General features: G+C 43.2%; 1 protein-coding gene across 4 annotated transcripts in view; it reads right to left on the reverse strand.

Moving 5' to 3' along the window:
* The window catches only part of ccnyl1 (cyclin Y-like 1), a 129,636-nt gene that overhangs the window by 75,719 nt on the left and 34,672 nt on the right, over positions 1–19,245 (reverse strand). For all 4 annotated transcript variants that reach the window (XM_068036084.1, XM_068036083.1, XM_068036085.1 and 1 more), the window contains 2 exons: positions 7,253–7,353; positions 6,235–6,270 (listed from right to left, as the gene is read on the reverse strand). In XM_068036084.1, coding sequence (XP_067892185.1) covers positions 6,235–6,270; positions 7,253–7,353 — 137 coding nt within the window. The remainder of the gene's footprint in view (positions 1–6,234; positions 6,271–7,252; positions 7,354–19,245) is intronic.

Below are 19,245 nucleotides of genomic sequence, written 5' to 3' on the forward strand. Positions count from 1 at the left end.
ACTCAGTCAAATGCTGCCTTGATATCAAGGGGAATCACTTTCATCTCACCTCGTGTTTAGCTCTTTTGTCCATGTTTGAACCAAGACTGTAATGAGATCAGGAGCAGAGTGGCCCTGGCGGAACTGTTACAAATAGGTAGTTAATCTTTTAAAACAAAAATTTCTCTTTTTTCCAACCACCTGTTTGTAAGCAAATTAGTGATTGAATTTTTCCCTCCCTTAAACCCTGATAATAAATGACTGCAACAACACAGCTGTTAGAGTTAAAACAAAGTAGGGTTTATTAGCACACTCAAACTGGGGAAGAGGGATTAACCTCTCAACACATGCTTACAAATATACCAAGAAATGTTAAAGGCATAAAAAGGCAAGGACATATACTAAATAGAACTATAAAATAACATGAATTTCAGTCGAACCTTGAATCCATTTTTAATTATCAAAAAAGTCCAAGCAAACAGGAGATCACTCACTGGAAATGCCAAATGGGGGGAGAGCTGTTGGAAATACCACTTCTCTTACAAATTTCTTCTTTGTTGCACACCCGAAGGTAAATGGAGGTAGCTTAAATTTCTGAAGTCACCTTTTTCTTAGACGGAGAGGAAAGCTGGCAGAAAACAGGATTTCTTCTTGCTTCTTGTAGACTGTGTCTTTTTTATTTTTTTGCTTTTGGTAGGAAAGGTCTTAAGAGAGGAGTGTAGAGCGAGGTGTGCAGCTTCAGGCAGCTGTGCTAATCTGAGCAAGGCAGCTGTGGTTTTCCGAACAAGCTGTACCTTCAGCTGCTACAGTTTCAAATCCAAGCAGTCTGGATAGGTTGGCTCCTGGACAAGCTGTACCACATGATCTCCCTCCTCCATTTTAACGAGTGGAACACAGCTAAAGCTTAACATGCTGTACAAAATGGCAGTTGGCATTAATACCCAAATGCACAAAACACCATTTACAGTGGGTTCTCATCGGTTCATGACACCTTTCAGTTGATACTCATCTGTTCATGACAGAACCCAAACTGAGCATCAATGAGCAGGTTCTTGCTGTTTAAGTGCCCATTGATAGCAATGTCGACGACACCTTTCATCACTTTGCTGATGATCGATAGTAGACTGATGGGGCAGTAATCGGCCGGATTGGATTTGTCCTGCTTTTTGTGTACAGGACATACCTGGGCAATTTTTCACATTGTCGGGTAGATGCCAATGTTGTAGCTGTATTGGAACAGCTTGACTAGGGGCGCGGCTAGTTCTGCAGCAAAAGTCTTCAGTGCTACAGCTGGGACGTTGTCGGGAACCACAGCTTTTGCAGTATCCAGTGACTTCAGCTGTTTCTTGATATCACGTGGATTTCTTGCTGCTTCCTTTACCACCTGCCGCAGGCCCAGTTTGGTAGATATGTTCTGCAGGACTCGGCCAGCTCGGTCAGTAGTGGTGCTACCAAGCCACTCTTGGTGATGGACATTGAAGTCCCCCATCCAGAGTATATTCTGTGCCCTTGCCACCCTCAGTGCTTCTTCTAAGTGGTGCTCTACTAGACTAGTAATCCAGAGGCCTAGGCTAATGCTCTGGGGACATGGGTTCAAATCCCACCATGGCAGAAGGTGAAATTTTGAAATCAATTAATAAAGTCTGGAATAAAAAGCTAGCCTAACGGTGACCATGAAGCCATTGCCAATTGTTGTAAAAAACCCATCTGGTTCACTAATGTCCTTTAGGGAAGGAAATCTGCTGTCTTTACCTGGTCTGGTCTACATGTGAGTACAAACCCACAGCAATATGGTTGACTCTTAAATGCCCTAGCAAGCCACTCAGTGGGCAATTAGGGATGGCCAATAAATGCTGGCCTGGCCAGAAATGCCCACATCCCACGAACAAATAAAAAAAAACATGGTGATACATCAGCTAAGGAAGGGCAGTAGGTGGTAATCAGGAGGTTTCCTTGCCCATGTTTGCCCTGATGCCATGAGACTTTATGGGGCTCAGAATCAATGTTGAGGAGTCCCAGGGCATCTCCCTGGTAGGACAGGACATACCCAGGAATGGTGATGGTGGTGTCTGGGACACTGGATGCAAGGTGTGTTTCCATGAGTATGACTAAGTCAGGCTACTGCTTGACTAGTCTGTGGGACACCTCTCATAATTTTGGCAACTCCCATATGTTAGTAAGGAGGACTTTGCGGGGTCAACAGGGCTGGTTTTGCCATTGTCGTTTCCGATGCCTAGGTCGATGCCAGGTTCCATCCAGTTTTATTCCTTTTCAGCTTTTGTGTAGTGGTTTTGTACAACTGAATGGCTTGCCAGGCCATTTCAGAGGGAAGTTAAGAGTCAACCACATTGCTATGGGTCTGGAGTCATATGTAGGACAGACCAGGCAAGACAGCAGATTTCCTTCCCTAAAAGATATTGGTGAAACAGATGGGTTTTTATGACAATCGATGGTAATTTCGTGGTCTCCATTACCACGACTAGCTGTCAACTTCAGATTTTTATTAATTAACTGAATTTAAATTCCACCAGCTGCCATAAGAACTAAGAGGAGTAGGCAATTCAGCCCCTCGAGCCTGCTCCACCATTCAATACTATCATGGCTGATCTCATCTCTGCCTCAACTCCACTTTCCTGCCATGGTGGGATTTGAGCCAGTGTCCCCAAAGTATTAGCCTGGGTCTCTAGATTACTAGTTCAGAGACATGTCCAGTACGCCACCGTCTCCCCCATTGACATAGATTGTAAATAGCTGAGACCCCTACACTGGCCCTTGCTGTACCCCACCAATTACAGTCTGTCAAATCAAAAATTACCCTTTTTTTCCTATTCGGTTTTTCTGTCTGTTAGCCAATCCTTAATCCACCTTACATATTAACTCAAATAAAATGAGTCTTAATTTTGTGTAATAACCCTTTGTGTAGTGAGGTGAGAGTGACTGCCCTTGACATCAAGGCAGCATTTGACAGAATATGGCATCAAGGAGTCCTGGCAAAAGTGGAGTCAATGGGAATCGGGGGAAAACTCTCTGCTGGTTGAAGTCGTACCTAGCGCAAAGGAATATGATTGTGGTTGTTGGAGGTCAATCATCTCAGCTCCAGGACATCACTGTAGGAGTTCCTCAGGGTAGTGTCCTAGGCCCAACTATCTTCAGCTGCTTCATCAATGACCTTCCTTCAATCATAAGGTCAGAAGTGGGGATATTCGCTGATGATTGCACAATGTTAAGCACCATTTGCAACTCCTCAGATACTGAAGCAGTCCGTGTAGAAATGCAGCAAGACCTGGACAACATACAGGCTTGGGCTGATACGTGACAGGTAATATTCACGCCACACAAGTGCCAGACAATGACCATCTCCAACAAGAGAGAATCTAACCATCTCCCCTTGACAGTCAATGGCATTACCATCGCTGAATCCCCCATCATCAACGCCCTGGGAGTTACCACTGACCAGAAACTGAACTGGAGTAGCCAAATAAATACTGTGGTTACAAGAGCAGGTCAGAGGCTAGGAATTCTGCGGCGAGTAACTCACCTCCTGACTCCCCAAAGCCTGTCCACCATTTACAAGGCACAAGTCAAGAGTGTGATGGAATACTCTCCACTTGCCTGGATGGGTGCAGCTCCAACACTCAAGGAGCTTGATACCATCCAGGACAAAGCAGCCTGCTTGATTGGCACCCCATCCACAAACATTCACTCCCTCCACCACCGATACACAGTGGCAGCAGTGTGTACCATCTACAAGATGCACTGCAGCAATGTACCAAGGCTCCAAACCTGTGACCTCCACCACCTAGAAGGACAAGGGCAGCAGAAGCATGGGAACACCACCACCTGCAAGTTTCCCTCCAAGCCACACACCATCCTGACTTGGAACTATATCGCTGTTCCTGCACTGTCGGTGAGTCAAAACCTGGAACTCCCTTCCTAATAGCAATGTGGGTGTACCTATCCCACATGGACTGCAGCAGTTCAAGAAGGCAGCTCACCACCACCACCTTCTCAAGGGCAATTAGGGATGGGCAATAAAAACTGGCCTAGCCAGCAATGCCCACATCCATGAATGAATAAGAAAAAATCTTATCGAATGCTTTTGGAAAATCCAAATACACTACATCCGCTAGATACCATGCAAGTTACATCCTCAAAAGAAAATTCTAAAATTTGTCAAACATGATTTCCCTTTCATAAATCCATGTTGACTCTGCCCAATCATACTATGATCTTCTCAGTGCCCTGTTATCAGGTCCTAAATAATGGATTCTAACATTTTCCAAGTATTGATGTTAGACTCATCGGCCTATAATTCCCTATTTTCTCTCTTCCTCCTTTCTTGAATACCAGGGCTACATTCGCTATCTTCCAATCCACTGGGACTATTCTGGAATATAGGGAATTCTGGAAAAAATTAAAACTAATGCATCTACCATCTCAGTAGCCACCTTTTATTTCAATAAAGCCAAGATGTAGGCCACCAGGTCCATAGGATCTGTCAGCCTTTAGCTCCATTAATTCCTCTGGTACTGTTACTTTACTAATTTCTTTAAGTTACTCATTCTGACTAGACTCTTGATTTCCTACTATTTCCAGAATTATTTTTGCGTCTTCTACCATGAAAACAGATACAAAGTATTTGTTTAATGTCTTTGCCATTTTCTTATTCCCCCATTATAGTTTCTCCTGTCTCTGCCTCTCAGGGACCCACATTTACTTTCTCTAATCTCATCCTTTTCACATACCTATAGAAGTTTTACAATCTGCTTTTATGCCCCTTGCTAGTTTACTCTCATATTCTAATTTTTTCTTTATCAATTTCTTGGCCCTCCTTTACTAAATTCTAAAATTCTCCTAATTACCAGGCTGCTACTCTTTTTGGCAACATTATAAGTCTCTTCCTTTTATTGAATACTATCTTAAACTTACGATTGGACTACTTTTCCCATGAAGTTTTTATTTCTTAAGGGAATATATATTCATTGTGTATTATGAATTAATTCTTTAAATGTATGCCTTTGCTTATCTACTGTCAGATATTTTAATCTGGTTTCCCAATCTAACTTGTCCCTCATACCTGTGTAGTTTGTTTTGTTTAGATTTAAGACCTTAGTTTTGGGCTGAACTAAATCACTCTCCAACTCAATATAAAATTCTATCAATATAACCACTCTTCCCAGAGGCTCTTAATTAACCCTTTCTCATTGCACATTATCAAATCTAAAACAGCCTAATCGGTTCCATGAAATACTCATCTAAAAAACCATGTTGAATGCCATGAACTCGCTATTATTGTGAATTTTGTTTGTCGAGATTTATAAGTTGATGATGGGAATAGATTGGGTGGAACAATGGCGCAGCGGTTAGCACCGCAGCCTCAGCTCCAGCGACCTGGGTTCGGTTCTGGGTACTGCCTGTGCGGAGTTTGCAAGTTCTCCCTGTGACTGCTTGGGTTGCCTCCGGGTGCTCCGGTTTCCTCCCACATGCCAAAGACTTGCAGGTTGATAGGTAAATTGGCCATTGTAAAAAAAAAATGCCCCTAGTGTAGGTAGGTGGTAGGAGAATTGAGGGAAGGTGGGAATGTGAGAGGGAAAATGGGATTAATGTAGGTTTGGTATAAATGGGTGGCTGATGGTCGGTGCGGACTCGGTGGGCCAAAGGGCCTGTTTCGGTGCTGTATCTCTCTATGACTCTATTGCAATTGTATAAACCAATTGCTTCAAATGAATAGGTTAGGGAGGACTTTTACAAGATATGGAAGGGCACTACTAGGTCACATGTTAGAAGTAGTTCTTTTCCCAGAGAATAGTGGACCTCTGGAACAGGGTGCTGGCTCATGCAATGAATGCTGATTTGCTGTATTTATTTAGAGATACAGCACTGAAACAGGCCCTTTGGCCCACCAGAACTAAACCAGCTTTTGGGTGGGGTTGAGAACACCTCCTATAACATTGTAATGTTCATCAAGGCAGAGGTGATCTCCTGAACTAGTTTCACATCACCTAAGGAGGTTGAAAAGGAAATTACCAGATTTCACCACCACACCCCCGTGCCGCCACAGAACCCAACGCAATGCACGAGAGACTAATTACATTCTGAAAATTAACAGTGGACAATTTGTAGAGTACTAGCATGCTGCGATCCCCACAATGTAGGAAAACCCTGCTTCTTGTAAAGACACAAACCAGTTGCTAAAAGATGGCACTTGATAATTGGTGGCGCTTAAAGGAACAATATGAGAAACAGTAGGATTACCTGTTCTTTGTGTGATAATATATTGCAAGTGTAACACTGTTAAAAGGGGGAAAACAAAAGTTATTAAATTTAAACTTAAATATGCAAATTTAAATGCAAGCTTACACTATGACCTGACAAATATAATTTTATGTTATTTCTCATCACTAACTCCCTCCCAAAGAAAATAGCATTGCTAAAGGTGGATTGCATTCACACCATCCAACCACCACACCACCCGCACTGCACCCCACCCTCAGTTGCTGGCAAACCAGGCTGCTGCACAGAACTTTTACTGACCTGTGAAATTTGTACTTAAAATATAAATAAATCGCAGTTTCCAAGATGCAATACTACAAGTAACTTGCCAACAGACTGGAATGAGAAGTCTCTCATAGTGCCCATCATATTCTCTGGACATCTCAAAGCACTTCATGGCCAACAAATTACTTTAAAAGTGCAGTCACCATTGTTATGTAGCCAAATGCGACAACTAATTCGCAAATGGCTAAATCCCACAAATTACAAAGGAGATTAATGATAAATTAATCTGCCCTTGGCAGTGTTGGCAAAGGGATAAATGTTGGCCAGGAAACTGGGAAAACCCCTCTTCAAGTAGTACCATGGGATCTTTCACATCGGCCGTAGCTGCCTCATTTAACATCTTAATCTGAAAGACAGCACCTCCAACCTCATCAGCCCAAATGATGTGCTTATGTCCTAGACTAGGGCTTGAATCCACAATCTTCTGACATTGAGGTGAACGTTCTACCCACTGAGCCAAGGCTGACACATGAATTAAGGATCATTTATTCAGATAAATCACAACAACTCATTCAAGGGCAATTAGGGATGGGCAATAAATGCTGGCCTTGCCAGCGATGCCCACATCCCTTGAACGAATAAAAAAAAAATTAAGAGGTTATAATAAAAACACTCGAGTCTTCAGTGCCCCACAATTAAACAAAGAAACTCAACAATTTCATCTACTTTAAATCTAGTCTGACAGAAAGGAAAATTTCACTTGTTGATCACTTACCATTTAATTGTGCTTTTCAGGTTAGGTTGGCTTACTGTACTGTCATCAATAAATATTGTTGAACATGAGCTGTATTTTTTAGTAAGTTGACCAGGAGAGACCTGTATAAACGAAATCAAATCAGTGTGACTGAAAGGTTTGTAGCACAGCAGCACACGACATTGATTACTCTAACTATTGGGTTAGCAATTCTGTATAATGCACAAGCCCAAACCTTGAGAGTTTATACTTCCAGCATTAATATTGCAATTATATAGCTCTGATTCACATTGAAATTTCTTAAAAGGCATCATCCAATGAGTTATTCTGCAGGTACATGCAACAGCTGAGTGTCAGCAATGCCTCACAACTAATTATAATCAGTAAATCTGTCTTTCTTGGGTAGTGTTGGTTGAGGGAGGACTGCTAGCTACAACACTGGAAGAAGTACCTGCTAAAACCTACCTCTTTGGTCACTTGTCTTAATATCTAAATGTGGCTTGGCGTTAAACTTTGTTTGATAATCACTCCTGTGAAGCGCTTGAGACATTTTACGACATTAAAGTCGCTATATAAATGCAAGCTGCTGTTGTTGTTGCTCTCTGAATAGTACCAAGGGATCTTTATTATCTACTTGAACCAAAGCAGTAGGCTTCTGTTCAATAAAACTATACCTTTGGTTGAATCATGAGGGGCTTTACATTCCCCCAAATATTTTGATAACCTCTCTCAAACAAATGGAAGCAGGACTTACCCATACTTCTCAAGTGAAGCGATCTAAAGTTCACTGTAGTTTTTAAGCAGTTTCACTCTTACGAAGCAGCCTCCATTACTAAGGATCACTCCCTCACTCATCCAGAACTGTAGCATTGATAATGGTATTTACTTGAGATAGAGTTTGAGCTAGATCTCTGTTCTGCAGCATTGCTACCCACTTTAACTGGGTTTATTTTGCAGAAAACCATGATTCCTCTCTCACTTTTAATTGCAGGGTCATCCTCATTTGATACTTTCTACATTGAAAAAAAAGCCTCAGAAACCCACATTAAGGATCAAGGCTCAGTGCAGAATCTTCCAAAGAGAACCGGCACACAATCTGTTTCCAAATTTCAGCGAATGTTGTTGTAGAACGTAACAGCTGCAGTAGCTTGGAGTGAATGACTGTGAAGAATTTAGAAGGACCGACTATGATTGTGGTGCATTGATTGTCTGAACATTTGTGCATTATCTCCATATCTAAATCAGTGTTGGCAAACTTCCCGTTTACCCTGGTGTCACCAGGAATTAAAGATTAATCTCCTGGACACTGCAGCAAGCAACCCAGGAGAAATAAATCATAGGGACATTAAAAAAGACATGGTATGCTTTTCTAGTTTTCTTGAACACATTTGTTAATTATAAACAGATTGGAAATGGGAAAAAAATGCTCAATGACCATGTGGGGTAGTTGGAAGTAGGAGTTCATATGAAGAAGCTTTCAGGAACACATTTGACTGTAGTCCAAATTGATGGTATCCCAACACATTTCAAATCTTAGCCCAACCTGTTCGTGTAGTGCACCTTACAATAAGTACATAGCATCCAAATCCAATTTGTCAAGCAAAAAGCTACAAACCAAGTTACATACAAGCAGCATCAGTGCAATGGGAAAATGTTACAGCACTCACATTAAATACTTCAACTGCAAGAAAATTCCAAGTATAGTGTCTTCTACTACTGTGAGGTACAAGAACATAAATAAGTGCAGGAGAAGGCCACAAGGCCCCTCGAGCCTGCTCTGCCATTCAACAGGAACATGGCAGATTTTCTACTTCAATTTCACTTTCCTCCCTTATTCCCCTTTCCCCCATTATAGCTGCTTTGACATTGCAGTGGTGATCTCAGGACATTGTTCCAATTTTTTGCCCTCCTCTCTCAAAGGTCACTTGGGAAAGATCAGAGGCAGCGGACCTACAAGAGAACGCACCAGAGAAGGAGAGGATATAAATACAGAGTGAGGCTCGGGACCTACAGTTACATGGGAGACAGCGGAGGCTACAGCTTCTATAGAACACCAGGTTTGGGCAAAAAAAAAAAATCAAACCGTAACATCACAAGAAAGTTGTAAGTTGATTAGCTGGTGAATATTGCTGCTTAGGGACCGAGGCTAAACAACCAGGAGTTTAAAAATTTTTTTTAAGTATTAAATATTAATAGCAGGTAACAAGTGAATAGTTGCTGAGTCTTATCTTGTATTTTTACTTAAGGTGTATTTAGTATTAAAAGGGTTTATCAGTATTAGTAAGGTTCATTAATTGTAGTACGGTTTGTTATTATTTGTCAGTTCTGAAGAAGGGTCACTGACCCGAAACGTTAACTCTGCTTCTCTTTCCACAGATGCTGCCAGACCTGCTGAGTGGTTCCAGCATTTCTTGTTTTTATTATTATTATTGACAAAGCTGTATTAGTATTATCGTGTCCTAGATAATCATTTGTGCAGAAAGTGTCGTCAGTTGCAGCAGCTTGAGCTCCAGGTTTTGGAACTTGAGCAGCAGTTGGTGACATTGCGGTGTATCCGTGTGGGTGAGAGCTATGTGGATAGTATGTTTATAGATGTGGTCACCCCACAGCTTCAGGGTACACAGGGAATGGGTGACCAGATAGTCAAAAAGAAACAGGCAGGTGGTGCAGGAGTCCCGAGTGCATTCCACTCTCCAACCAACATTCAGTTCTGAACACTGATGAGTGATGCTTCATCTGGGGACTGTAGCCAGAACCAAATCCATGGCATCATGGGTGGCTCAGCTGTACAGGGGAGTGCAAGGAAGACTGGTAGAGCAATAGAGATAGGGGATTCTACAGTTAGGGGAGCAGGCAGGCGTTTTTGCGGCCGCAGGATGCCTCCCTGGTGCCAGATACAAGGATGTCACTGAGCAGCTGCAGAACATTCTGTAGGGGGAGGGTGAACAGCCATATCTGTACCACAACATAGGCAAAAAAACAGATGAAGTCCTGCAGGCAGAGTTTAAGGAGTTAGGAAAGACATTAAAAAGCAGGACCTTAAAGGTAGTAATTGCCGGATTACTTCCAGTACCATGCGCTAGTGAGTATAGAAATAGGAGGTTAGAGCAGATGAATGTGTGGCTGGAGAGATGGTGCAGGAGGGAAGGTTTTAAACCCCTGGGGTACTGGGACCAGTTCTGGGGGCGGTGGGACCTATACAAGCTGAATGGTTTGCACTTCAACAGGGCTGGGACAGTTTTGTTGGTGATGTTGGGCAGGGTTTAAACTAGTTTGGCAGGGGAATGGGAAACAGAGGATGAATTCAGATGGGACAAAATCAGAAATGGAAATGGAAGGCAGAAAATTAGTGAATGAGTCTGGAAGGCTGAGGAAAAAAGGTTAGAAAATAAAACAAAAAGTTTGACACTGTTCAAGGGTATCTGCTTCAATGCAAGGAATATAGCAAATAAAGCAGACAAACGGAGGGCAAAGATAGAAACGTGGCAGTATGACATCATAGCTATTACAGAAACATGGCTTAAAGAGTCACAGGAATGACAGCTCAACATTCCTGGCTACAGGGTTTTCAGACGAGATAGAGAGGGAGATTAAAAAAAGGAGGGGGTGGGGGGGGTGGCAATTTTGGTTGAAGAAACTATTACAGCTGTGAGTAGGGATGGTATGTTCGAAGGTTCATCAAATGAGGCCATATGGATTGAGCTAAGGAACAGTCACAGAGTGCACTACAGACCCCTGAATAGTCAGAGGGAGATAGAACAGCAAATATGTAGACAAGTATCTGAAGTGCAAAAATAACAGGGCAGCAATGGTAGGGGATATTAACTACCCAAATATTAACTGGGATAGTTTTAGTGTGAAAGGAATGGAGGGAACAGAATTCTTGAAGTGCATTCAGAAGAACTTTTTTGGCCAGCATGTAGCAAGTCCAACAAGAGACGGTGCGGCTCTGGATTTGGTTTTAGGTAATAAAGCTGGGCAGGTGGAAGGAGTGGCAATGAGAAAGCATTTTAGTGGGAGAGTTCATAACTCAGTGAGTTTTAACATAATTATGGAAAAGGACAGAGATAGAACAGGAGTTAAAGTTCTAAATTGGGATAAGACCAATTTTACTTTGATTTAGCAAAAGTGGACTGGAAACAGCTACTTGAAGGTAAATCAGTGTTGGAGCAGCGGGAGGCATTCAAAAGGGAGATTCAAGTGGTTCAGAGCAAACATGTTCCTACAAAGAAAAAGGGTGGGATGGCCAAATCTAGAGCCCTTTGGATGTCAAGGAGCATATATGGTATGATAAGGCAGAAAAGGAAAGCTTATGTCAGACACCGAGAACTCAACACTACAGAAAGCCGAGAGCAGTACAGCAAGTGGAGGGGTGAAATCAAAAAGGAAATTAGGAAAGCAGAAAGGGCATGAAAGAATATTGGCAAGGAGAACCCGAAGATGTTTTATCAATACAATAAGAGTAAGAGTAACTAAGGAAAGAGTAGGGCCCATAAAAGACTAAAAATGTAACCTATGTTTAGAGGCGGAAGATATGGGTATGGTTCTTAATGAATACTTTGCGTCTGAATTCACAAAAGAAGGGGATGATGCAGGCATGGTACTAAGGAAGAGGAGTGTGAAATATTGGATGTGATAAAAATAGGGAGAGGGGAAGTATTAAGGGGATTAACATCTGTGAAAGTGGATAAATCACCAGGGCCGGATGAAATGTACCCCAGGCTATTAAAAGAAGCTGGGGGGAGAAACAGCGGATGCTCTGACCATCATTTTCCAATCCTTACTGGATGCAAGCGTGGTGCTAACGGATTGGAGGACTGCTAATGTTGTACCTTTGTTTAAAAAGGGAGTGAAGGATAGACCAAATAACTACAGGCCAGCCAGTCTAATTTCAGTAGTGGGAAATTATTGGAATCAATTCTGACAGAAAGGATTAACTATCACTTAGAAAGAAACGGAGCAATCACAGTGGCGCAGTGGTTAGCACCGCAGCCTCACAGCTCCAGCGACCTGGGTTCGGTTCTGGGTACTGCCTGTGCGGAGTTTGCTAGTTCTCCCTGTGACTGCGTGGGTTTCCTCCGGGTGCTCCGGTTTCCTCCCATATGCCAAAGACTTGCAGGTTGATAGGTAAATTGGCCATTGTAAAAAGAATTGCCCCTAGTGTAGGTAGGTGGTAGAAGAATTGAGAGAAAGTGGGGATATGAGATTGGAAATGGGATTAATGTAGGATTAGTATAAAATGGGTGGTTGATGGTCGGTGTGGACTCGTTGGGCCGAAGAGCCTGTTTCAGTGCTGTATCTCTCTATGACTCAATCAAGGACAGTCAGCATGGATTTAAGGGAAGATCCTGTTCGACCAACTTGTCTGAATTTTTTGAGGTGGTAACGAGGAGGATTGATGAGGGTAGTGCAGTTGATGCAGTCTACATGAAATTTAGCAAGGCTTTTGAAAAGGTCCCACATGGCAGACTGGATAGAAAAAAAAGCCCACGGGATCCAGGGGAATGTAGCAAGCTGGATACAAAATTAGATCAGTGGCAGGAAACAAAGGGTAATGATTGATGGGTGTTTTTGCGACTGGAAGGCTGTTTCCAGTGTGGTTCCACAGGGCTCAGTATTGGTCCCCAGCATATGTTAATGATTTGTAATTAAACGTGGGAGGCGTGATCAAGAAGTTTGCAGACAATGCAAAAATTAGCCGCGTAGTTGATAGTGAGGAGGGAAGCTGTAAACTGCAGAAAGATATCAAAGGACTGGTCAGGTGGGCAGAAAAGTGGCAAATGGAATTCAACCTTGAGACGTGTGAGGTTATGCATTTGGGGAGGTCAAACAGGCAAAGGAATTCACAATAAATGGAAGGTTACTCAGAGGTGTAGAGGAAGCGAGGGACCTTGGAGTGCATGTCCACAGATCCCTGAAGGTAGCAGGACCGGTTGATAAGGTGGTTAAGGCATATGGAATACTTTCCTTTATTAGCCAAGGCACAGAATATAAGAGCAGTGAGGTTATGCTGGAAGTATATAAAACACCAGTCAGGCCACAATGTGAGTACTGCGTGCAGTTCTGGTCACCTCATCACAGAAAAGATGTAACTGCAAATAGAGAGGGTAGAGGAGATTTATGAGGATGTTGCCAGGACTGGAAAATTGCAGCTTTGAGTAAAGATTGGATAGGTTGGGGTTGTTTTCCTTGAAACAGAAGAGGCTGAGGGGAGATTTCATGGAGGTGTAGAAGGTTTTGAGGAGCCTGAATAGAGGGTGGGGGGGGGGGTCTGGAACTCATTGCCTGAAAGGGTAGTAGAGGCAGAAACCCTCAACACATTTAAAAGGTGTCTGGATATGCACCTGAAGTCCCATAACCTCCAGGGATACGGTCCAAGTGCTGGAAAATGGGATTAGCTGGGTGGTTCTTTTTTCAGTTGGCGCAGACACGATGGGCAGAGTGATGTAAATATTTCTACATTTTGTAAATATTCTAAATATTTGAAAAGGAAGAATGAGCAGGGATGTGGGGAGAGGGCAGGAGAGCGGCAGCATGTGAATTGCTCCTTAGGAGGGCCAACACTGCCATGATGGGTCGTACGGCCTTCTTCTGTGCTGTAACGATTCTATGATTATTTTCTAGGTGCCAAGTCTGGCTGGGCTACAATTTCACCACTGCCAACCATCCTCAGCTATCTCACATAAGTGGGTGTTCTTCCTGTATCAGCAGGCTACAACAACTTGCATTTGTACAGCGATTTTAACATAGCAAAACATTCCAAAGCGCTTCACAGGAGTGTTATCAGACAAAAATCTGGCACTAAGACCACATAAGGAGATACTAGGAGAGGTAACCAAAGGTTTGGTCAAAAAAGCAGATTTTAAAGAGGGTCTTAAAGGAGCAGAGAGTTGCAGAGGTTTAGGGCAGGAATTCCAATGCTTGGGGCCGAGGTAGCTGAAGGAACAGCCACCAGTGGTGGGGTGAAGGAAAATAGGAATGCAGAGTTCATGGATGATTATCCAGTTGGAGGAGGTGACTGAGATGGGAAGGGGCGAGATCATGCGTGATTTGGCCATTCAAACATAACTGAACGCAATCCTGTTTTTTTTTTTAACCAACACAGGTACTTTGCAGCATGTGTCTTTGTGAAGTGGTTAGAAGAAGCACCTTGTCTGATTTTTCTCTACTTGTCAGTTACAATGTTGCCAAAACATTCTCTCAAAAAGAACATAGCAGGGATAGAAATTACGGTTTTGCCTGATGTGAAAACTTGAATTCATACAGCGTCTTTCGCGACTTCAGAATGTCCCAAAGTGATTTACACCCAATGTAAAGTAGGAAGCGTGACAGTCATTTTTGCACATAGCAAGGTCCCACAAACAATAACGTAACGGTGCCCCGATAATCTCTTTTTAGTGACGTTGGCTAGCAGATGAATATTGACTGGGACATCAAGAGGTCCCCTGCTCTTCTTTGAAAAAGTGCGATGGAATCTTTTACGAGAGGGCACCAACAATAACTTGTACTTAAATAGTGCCTTTAATGTAGTATCTATCACAGGAGCATTGTAAAATACAATTTGGCACGGAGCAATATAGGAGATGACCAAAAGCTTGGTAAAAGAAGTAGGATTTAAGGAGTACCTTAAAGGATGAGAGAGAGAGAGAGAGAGAGAGAGAGAGAGAGAGAGAGAGAGAGAGAGAGAGAGAGAGAGATGCAAAGGTGGAGGGGTGTAGGGAGGGAATCCCAGAGCTTAACACCATGGCAGCTGAATGCACAGCCACCAATGTGGGTGTAAAATTGGGAATGCTGAAGGAGCTGGAATTGGAGGACTGCAGATATCTCAGGGGGTTGTAGGGCTGGAGATTACAGAGAAAGGGAGGGACAAGGCTGTAGAGGGATTTGAAAACAAGGATGAGAATTTTAAAATTGAGATGTTGCTTAACCAGGAATCAGTGTAGGGTTAGCAAGCATGGGGGTAATTGGTAAATGTGCCTTGGTGCAATGTTAGGACGCTAGCAGCAGAGTTTTGGATGACGTCAAGTTTAGGGATGGTAGAACATGGGATGCTGGCCAGGAGTGTTAGAATAGCCAAGTCTAGAGGCAACAAAGGCATGGATAAGAGTTTCAGCAGATGAGCTGAGGCAGGCAGAAGGTCAGCTGATGTTATGGAGGTGGAAATAGGCAGTCTTGGTGATGGCGTGAATGCATTGTCATAAGCTGATCTCAGGTCAAATATGACATCAAGATTGCGAGCAGTCTGGTTCAGCCTCAGACAGTTGCCATGGAGAAGGATAGAGTCAGAGTTATATAGCACAGAAACAGGCCCTTTGATCCATCGTGTCTGTGCCGGCCATCAAGCACCTAACTATTCTAATCCCATTTTCCACCACTTGGCCCGTAGCCTTGTATGCTATGGCATTTCAAGTGCTCATCTAAATACTTCTTAAATGTTGTGCAGGTTCTTGCCTCTGCCACCCCATCAGTCAGTGTGTTCCAGATTCCAACCACCCCCTGGGTTAACATTTTTTTCCTCAAATCCCCTCCAAACCACCTGCCCCTTACCTTTAATCTAAGGGAAAAAGTTTATTCCTATCTATCCTATCAATGCCCCTCATAATTTTGTAAACCTCAATCAGGTCCCCCCTCAGCCTTCTCTGCTCTAAAGGAAAACAACCCTAGCCTTTTCAGTCTCTCTTCATAGCTGAAATGCTCCAGCCCAGGCAACATCCTGGTGAATCTCCTCTGCACCCTCTCCAGTGCAATCACATCCTTCCTATAGTGTGGTGCCCAGAACTGTACACAGTACTCCAGCTGTGGCCTAACTAGCGGAGGATGGAGTTCGTGGCAGGAACGAAAGGCAATAGCTCTGGTCTTACCAGTATTTAGTTGAAGCAAATTTTTGCTCATCCAGTACTAAATGTTTGACAAGCAGTCCGACAATTTAGAGACAGAGATAGATAGTGGAGGAGTTGAGCAACATGGTGGTGAGGTAGAGCTGGGTGTTGTCAGTGTACATATGAAAACTGACAATTTTGTTTTTGGTTGATGTCGTCAAGAGGCAGCATGTAGATGAGGAATAGGAGGAGGTCAAGGATAGATCCTTGGAGGACATCAGAGGTAATGGTGCAGGAGTGAGAAGAAAAGCCATTGCAAGTGATTCTCTGGCTGTAATTGGATAGATGAGGATGGAACCAGGCAAGTAGAGTTAGTAACATAGGACTTAGAAGCAGGATTAGGCCATTTAGCCCTTTGAGCCTGCTACGCCATTTGATAAGATCAAGGCTGATCTGGATGTGGTGTCAACTCCACTTTCCTGTCTGCCCCCCCACAACTCTGGACTCCCTTGTCTATCGAAAATCTATCTAACTCAGCCTTGAATAAATTCAATGACCCAACCTCCGCTGCTTTCTGGGAAAGAGAATTCACAGACTAATGACCCTCCGAGAAAAAAATTCTCCTTATCTCCATCTTAAAAGGGTGGACGCTTATTCTTAAACTGTGTCCCCTAGTTCTAGGCTCCCCCACAAGAGGAAGCATCCTCCCAGTATCCAGTTTATCAAGTCCCCTCAGGATCTTATATGTTTCAATAAGATCACCTCTCATTCTTCTAAACTCCAATAGGTACAGGCCCAACCTGTTCAACCTTTCTTCATAAGATAAGCCCTTCATCCTCAGCATTAGTCGAGTGAACCTTCTCTGAACTGCTTCTAACGCAATTATATCCTTTTTCAAATATGGAGACCAAAACTGTACACAGTACTCAAGGTATGGTTTCACCAAAGTCCTGTACAGCTGCAGTGAAACGTCCTCACTTTTATACACTATTCCCCTTGCAATAAACATCAACATTCCACTTGCCTTCCTAATCACTTGCTGTAAGTGCATATTAAGTTTTTGCGATGTGTGTACCAGGACGCTCAGATCCCTCTGCACCACTTAGTTTTGCAATCTCTCTCCACTCAAATAGCTCCATGCAGCTGGATGATGATTGAGAGGCATTGGATAAGGATGGAGTGGTCAAGTATCCAAGGCTCCAGATGGGTCGAGAAGGATGAGGAGGGCTAGATTACCTTTGTCGTGGTCACGTAGGATGTCATCTGTAACTTTGATAAGAGCAGATGGGGCCTCTGTTTAATGTTTCACCCAAAATATGACACCTCTGACAGTACAGCACACTCTCAGTATTGCACTTAAGTGCAGTAGAAGAGCAGTCTTTCTACTGCATTTAGTTTTGTAACATCATGTTAACCGGTGCCATGCAAGGGCTAACCTTCTGACTGTGTGTAGACTGGTTGTAGCATTTTGGTTGAAGCACGTGCCCATTGCTGTGCATGGTGATCTGTGAATTGACCTACTGCCATGGCAGCTGGACATTCACCAGCCCCAGTGAAAAGCAGGTCTTCGTTGTTGCTCACCAAAGAGACCAAAACCTGACAGATTTGATGTTGGGACCTGGGGGTGCACGTGCATCAATCTTTGAAGGTGGTAGGACATATTGAGAGAGTAGTTAGCATAGCATATGGGATTTTGGGCTTCATAAATAGAGGCGTCGAGTACAAAAGCAGGGAAGTCATACTGAACCTTTATAAAGCTCTGTTTAGGCCCTAACTAGAGTACTGTGTCCAGTTCTGATCACCACACTTTGAGAAGGATGTGAGGGTCCTTGAAAGGGTGCAGAGGAGGTTTACCAGAATAGTTCCAGGATGGGAGATTTTAGTTACAAGGGTTGGTTGGAAAAGCTGGGGTTGTTCTTCCTGGAGGAAAGATGATTTGACAGGGGTGTACAAGATTAGGACAGGCTTAGATAAGTTAGACAAGAAAAAAACTGTTCCCATTAACTAATGGTCCAAGGGCTAGGGGACACAGATTGAAGGTTTTGGGCAAGAAATGTGAGGAAGAACTTTTTTTAATGTAGCGAGTGGTAATGACCAGGAAATCGCTGTCCAAGTGGGTGATAGGGACAGAAACAATCAATGATTTCAAAAGGAAATCGGATGGGCACTTGAAGAAAATAAGCTTTCAGGGACTGACTGGATTGCTCCATGGAGATTCAATGGGCCGAATAGCCTCCTCCTGTGCCATAAATGACTCTATGACAATGACTTATCACTGGCTTTGAAATAGAAAAACCCAAGTCACAGGAGCTGGTGACTGATGAATAGAAAAGCACATATAACTTTTTTGAATAGCAGCTGTTTATATCCAGTTGATGTACGGCGGTGCAAAATTTCACACCTCTGTTGTGGTAACAGCAACAAGTGGAAGACAATGTGTGACATTCCATAAAGAATGCCAGATAGTGTTAATTGGCTCAATTAGAAGTCAGTTTCCTTGTGTGGTGGTAGGATCTGCATACGGTCTGCTAATAGCTACTGGGAATGATTTGGCTATCTAATTGTCGGGTTGTATTGCAGAACTGTTTTTCTCCATTGCCAGCTCCTCGTCCTGCTGTTCTGTAAACCCACAGTCAGGAACATTCAACAGCTCATCCTCCCCCATTTTCCACATTTCCAGCACAATGCCACCACCAATCACATCTTCCCCTCCCCTTTCAGCATTCCAAAGGAACCCTTCCCTCCGCGAGAACCTGATCCACTCTGACATCACCCCAAAACCTACTCCCCTTCGCGTGCAAGCAAAAGAGATGCAACATCTCCTACCCTTTCACCTCCTCCCTTCCCACTGTCCAGGGCCCCAAAAACTCTTCCCAGGTGAAACAGCGATTTACTTTGTACTTTTACACTAACATGTTTCCTACATTCTAACAATAGCTGTAATTGTGAAGTACTTCAATGGCTGTAAAGCACTTTAGGGCATTCTGAAGTTGTGATAGGCGCTATATAAATGAAAGCTTTTCTGTATAATGGAAGTAACTGTTTGGCCCAAATGATTGGCTCATTGGACTTTCAGGCCTTGAAGAGATTTCTCTTGACTTACTGGTCAGGTTCCTACAATGAACTAAAGCTTGGACCATCTCAAACTTGGCTCCTAGTGTGAACTGGTCTCGGCACTGTGCAAAGCCACTGCAC

The sequence above is a fragment of the Heterodontus francisci genome, chromosome 7 (genome assembly GCF_036365525.1).
Source record: "Heterodontus francisci isolate sHetFra1 chromosome 7, sHetFra1.hap1, whole genome shotgun sequence".
NCBI lineage: Eukaryota > Metazoa > Chordata > Chondrichthyes > Heterodontiformes > Heterodontidae > Heterodontus > Heterodontus francisci.